This window comes from Mandrillus leucophaeus, unplaced genomic scaffold (assembly GCF_000951045.1).
Source record: "Mandrillus leucophaeus isolate KB7577 unplaced genomic scaffold, Mleu.le_1.0 Scaffold517, whole genome shotgun sequence".
Taxonomy (NCBI): Eukaryota; Metazoa; Chordata; class Mammalia; order Primates; family Cercopithecidae; genus Mandrillus; species Mandrillus leucophaeus.
In genome coordinates this window covers 1,295,000-1,300,209 of record NW_012105553.1, presented here as the reverse complement: position 1 = coordinate 1,300,209, position 5,210 = coordinate 1,295,000, and the positions used below count along the sequence as shown (strand labels likewise).

The 5,210-nt window shown below is 39.3% G+C and overlaps 1 protein-coding gene across 1 annotated transcript in view; it reads left to right on the top strand.

Annotated features, from left to right (window-relative positions):
- HUS1 (HUS1 checkpoint homolog (S. pombe)) overlaps nucleotides 1–5,210 on the top strand; it is a 25,596-nt gene that overhangs the window by 6,148 nt on the left and 14,238 nt on the right. The window contains exon 6 of the mRNA XM_011996500.1: nucleotides 3,923–4,047. Coding sequence (XP_011851890.1) covers nucleotides 3,923–4,047 — 125 coding nt within the window. The remainder of the gene's footprint in view (nucleotides 1–3,922; nucleotides 4,048–5,210) is intronic.

Genomic DNA, 5,210 nt, shown 5'->3' with positions numbered 1-5,210 from the left:
ATCTGGTTAAAGTGCAGGTTCTGATTTGGGAGGTCTGAGCTGGAGCCTGAGGCTCTATTGCTGACCAGCTCCTGGGGGATGTCAATGCTGCCTACCTTCAGACCACATCACGTAACAGTACTTTGTGATTTGTGCCTGTATTACTCTGTTTTCACACTGCTATAAAGATATTACCTGAGACCAGGGAATTTATAAACAAAAGAGGTTTAATTGACTCACAGTTCTGTCTAGCTGAGGAGGCCTCAGGAAATTTACAATCATGACAGAAGGCAAAGGGGAAGCAAGGCACGTCTTACATGGCAGCTGAAGAGAGAAGAGCACAGGAAAAACTGTCATTTTTAAAACCATCAGATCTCATGAGAACTCCCTCACTATCATGAGAACAGCATGGGAGAAGCTGTCCCTGTGATCCAGTTACCTACCACCAGGCCCCTTCATCAGCACTTGGGGATTACAATTCGAGATGAGATTTGGGTGGGAATACTGAGCCAAAACAAATCATATCAGTGCCATACTATATTGTACTTCAAATGTTATCTGAGAAACAGCTTTGCAGGGTCACCTTAATGATGGAAACCAGAGAGTCTGTATTTAGAGTCATGATGTGGAAGAGGGGAGTCTTTGGAGCCACACACCTGGGTTCAGCTCCAGGCTGCGCTGTGCAGTGAGTGCCCTAGTGCTGGGTACTACCCCAAATAGGGATAACAGTGCAGCTATGACAGGGGCTTCGTCACTTTTTATAAATTTAGAGACAATTTTTACTAGGTGCCCAGTATAGTCAGCATTCAGTAAACAATAGGTGACTATTTTAAGGAAATCATTGAAAAGATCTTACCCTGATACTTAAGAAATCAAGTGTGTTGATGTGCATCATATTCCAAATAACCGAATCATAAAATAGACATGAGTGACCAGTGTTCAGAGAATTAGTTGTTTGTTAATAAGTATTGACTCAAGGCCACCATGTGCTAGGCACCAAGTGTTAACATTTAGGAGGGAGTTAGAATCTAATGTTCTGTTACTGAGACTTTTAGGAATTCAAAGAAAATGCAAGAGAACACTTAAGCCTGAAGTGCATCTAGGACCATTGCAAGTTGCATTTTTGAATAAGTATTTATTTATTTATATCTAAAACCATTGTTTTTCAAAACAATGGGAATTTACAGATCTTGGGTGTGTGTGTGGTTGTTTGGAACAAATGAGCATAAGTCATGTGTTAACCTTACAGAGCCCCAGTAAGCAGTCCAGCATATTCACAAAGATTGTTTTATGTATTTTATTTCAGTCACCTAGTGTTCCAGATTGTAGGAAAGCGGGTTAGGAAATATAACAATCTGTTTTTTGGATTAATGAAAGAAAAGGGTTGAAAGTGAGTATTTCTCATTCAAAGTAGATTATACAACAAGTAAGTCTGGGGCACTATTTTTCTATTAATGTGAAAAACTCAGAAATAAGAGCTCACCCAAGTTAGAAAAACTTTGTTTTTGGAATGAAACCTATTCAGAGTTCACCAATTTTAAGGAACAGGAACAAGGAACACTAAATTGTATTCAGTTAAACATGGACACTGATACAGAGCTGTGCAGACAGGATGCCTTCTCTCTTTTCTGTCTGTGGCACTGTGAGGATGGAATGGCCCTAAATAAGACTAGTTGCTAGATGACACTTTTATAGTACAAGATGGCAAAATGCTGTCTGGCAGACTACACACGGGCTTTCCAGAGACCTCCTAGGCTTTAACATTGAGCAGATATCAATGTCAAAAAGAGAAATAATATGTACTGGTTCTTTTAGGAGGAAGTTTCGTTGTAGGTGTGGGAGTGGACCAAGACAGGTTAGCAAAACCTCACACCACACTGTGGCATATGCTTCATTTCTAGGTTCCATCCAATTAAAAGAACTGATTGGTTGTTGGGGTGGGTAGAGAGGAGCTTCAAAGGAAAGGAGCCCCCTGTGACAATATGGAGACAGTCCTAAGGCAGCAAGAGCAGGAGTAGAAGAGGGGCGCCCGATGGTATGTGAGGGAGAGGCAGAAGTCTGGTAGCCTGTGCATGTGGAGTTCAGCTCAGCCATCCTCAGTCCTGGTAACCCAACAGCAGTCCCAGACCCTTCTGGATTTGGAAATTTCATTTTCCAACATGTGAGTTTATTTTCTAAATAAATGGCTATGTTCTCATGAAATTCTAAAGGCCTTATAGTCATATTAAATGTGTATTTATGACAAATGGTTTATTATATTGTATAAAAATAAGACACTGATTTCCACATTCTTTTCTCATTTTCCTCCTTCCTGTTTTGTAATGGTTATATTATGTCTACATCATCAGAGCATAAAATTTTATTACTACACATTATTCTGTCCTCTTCACTCCTATTGTTTAGTTTTGGTTCCAAAGGTCAAAATAAGGCTCACACTGTTTATGCTGTAAGTTCTCCAATGATTTTTTGGTTTTCAAAAGCTTATTCTCTAGCATATCACTCAGAAAGGACTCACAGGAATAGGATTCCATTGGTTATCATGTGTTTATAATGTCAGTTTGGCTCACTGCACTGCGTTGTCTGCTGGTGTATATTATTGCTATCAAAAAGTCTGATTCCATTCTGATTTTGTTTCACAGCTTGAATTTATTCATTTGAAGGTGGGGACTAAATACTCTGGGGATTTTTCCCATTTTCTTTAAATCCAACTGTCTTGACCATCTGGGGTCAATTTTCCCAGGTGTGTGGTGTGTCCCTTCAGTAAGTGGGCCCAACTCTTCATTCACTTTAGGAAAGTTTTGAGCTATAGTTGATAGCATTTATTTTCCAGTGCTTTCTTTTTCTTCTGGCACTCAGAGGGCTTGGTTCTTCTCCACCATCTTTATTATTTTCTGTCAGATCCTTTTCATCTCTTTGTTTCTGTTTGGTAAATTTTATTTTTCTCCTTTCCATCCCAGTTTCTCTTACTGTTCTGTCTGTGGTACCTATTTGCTCTAGTCTTCTTCCTTCTAAACTAGTTTCTGTTTCTGAAATTTTTCCTTGTGTTTCTAATTACTTCCTGTGCTGTTAGCTGTGTTTTCATATGTGCATACTGTCTGGTCATCTCATGTCTGAGCTTCCCTAGTTCTGATTCATGTTGTTCTGTCATAGCTTTTATTATTGTTCATTTGTTTCAGTTGGTCTTGAAATAATAGGCTACTCTCTGCATCTGGTTTGCAGAGTGTCTTTAGTTTCTGTGCTATTTGGACATTATAATTTCTATTTTTCTTTTTTCAGAATATTACTATATGGAAGTCAACCACAATCCTTTTGTTGTTGCTGTTGTAGGTGGTTTTTCTGGTTATTTTAGGAGGAAGTTTGATTGTAGGAGTGAAAGTGGACCGAAATAATTTTCTAATTTAATGACTCTAGAATTCTCTATTCTTTGTAACCATAAAATATTAAAACATGCATCCTCACCACGTCCCCAGGACTTTCTGAGATCTGTCCCTCTTTTTCCTTCATTTAAAGCTTCATTCCCTTTTTTTTTTTTTTGCCCAAGGTGCCCATTCTGCTCAGTTGAGGCTCTTACTTCCCGTGGTTCCTTCTCAGTGCAGGACTCTCTCCTGCTGTGAGGGAGTTCTCATCAGCTCTACCCAGCCCTCCCTAGAGCCCTGCCCTTGTGCTGCTGTAGTCTCCTGGCAAGTCCTCTCTGAGTTCTACCTGTTTTCACATCTTTACTGTGTTCTCCATTCTGGGAGGCAGGCAGGGGGACTTCCCCTTTGGGATTTTTGGGAGGTTTCTGAGTTCTTGGCTCTTGGGACTTATCTTCTCTCTTTCGCTGATAGCACGGGGGTCTGAGGGCGCTCTGAGGTGTTTTGAGGTTTTGTAGGGTACTTTGTCATCTGGTTGTGTGAAAGCTGCTGCCTATGGAGTTTTTTTCCTTTTGTCTTCCTTTTCTAAGACTATGTAAAATACTCAATTTGCAGGTTATTGAAGCAAACCTAGATGGAGAATTGAATTTGAAAATAGAAACTGAATTAGTATGTGTTACAACTCATTTTAAAGATCTTGGAAATCCTCCTTTAGGTAAGTGTTCTAGTGGGTTATATTTTGCTTTTGGTAAGTTAACTGTTTCAGATAACCTACCTATTGAGGTCTCTTAATGTAAAAAGGTTGAAATTCAGTTGACTTTGTTTCATGCTTGGGTAAAGAACAAAGGAATTGAGATTGGACTACGTATCTCTGTGGTGTAGTGGAGCAGTTAGCCACCAGGGGGAGAAGTGTGCCACCAAGTTAACTGACGGATCTGTGCAGGGTCTCCATACTCTGTAGAATTTGGATCAAGTTAAATAACCTCCAAGATCCCTTCCAGCTCTTCAATTCCTATTCTACTCCTAAAGATTTCCATTTCTCACCTGGAATGGATTCAGAAAGGTAGATACATTTGTTCTTATATTCTCCTCATTTAGTTACTTCCATAGGTAAGAAATTAGTGTAGCAGATGCAAAACTGTTTCACTTGATGACATTTCTCATCTCATACAAGGTAATAAGGGACGATAGAGTCAGTTCAGCAAGTGGGGAAAGAGGGGACGGTTGGACAGTCTGGTGAGTCATAAGCCAAGAGGGGGTTAGAATCATGGCTGGAAAGTGGGCAGCTGCACAGTAGCAGGGGCTGCCTCAGCAGGAAAGCAGGCAAAGGACCAGGGGAGAAACACCTGGGGATGATGAGAAAATCATTTTATGATACATAGGTGTTCCAGAACCAATAAAATTGGCCCTGGTCACGTTTAGAATTAAGTTACTACAAGTTTGCTTGAATATAAACACAGATTTTAGCATAGAATTGGAAGGAATGTTTACTTTCTAGTTAAGAGCATCCTATTCTAGCAGAGTGAAATCCATGTGGTTATACCTTTGATAATATCATGTAAAGTGATTCATTCTGATGTCACTCATTTTGTTTCTTTTAATAAACATAAGGTGGGACTTATCTTTGGTACTTTCTCAGAAGTTGAAAGGATTTTTTTTAATTGCACTTGAGAATGACAGGCCTTGCATTAGTTAATGTATGTATTTTCACTCTTAAAATACATAGCGAGTACAAATAAATACAATTTTCTTTGACCTAAAGAGGGAGATTGAGTTATATTTCAAGTCCCCTGTAAATAAAGATGCCCTGGAAATTATCATAGTATTTTAAATAGTTAGGACCTAATGCTTAATGAATGACAACATTTACAAGTTGCA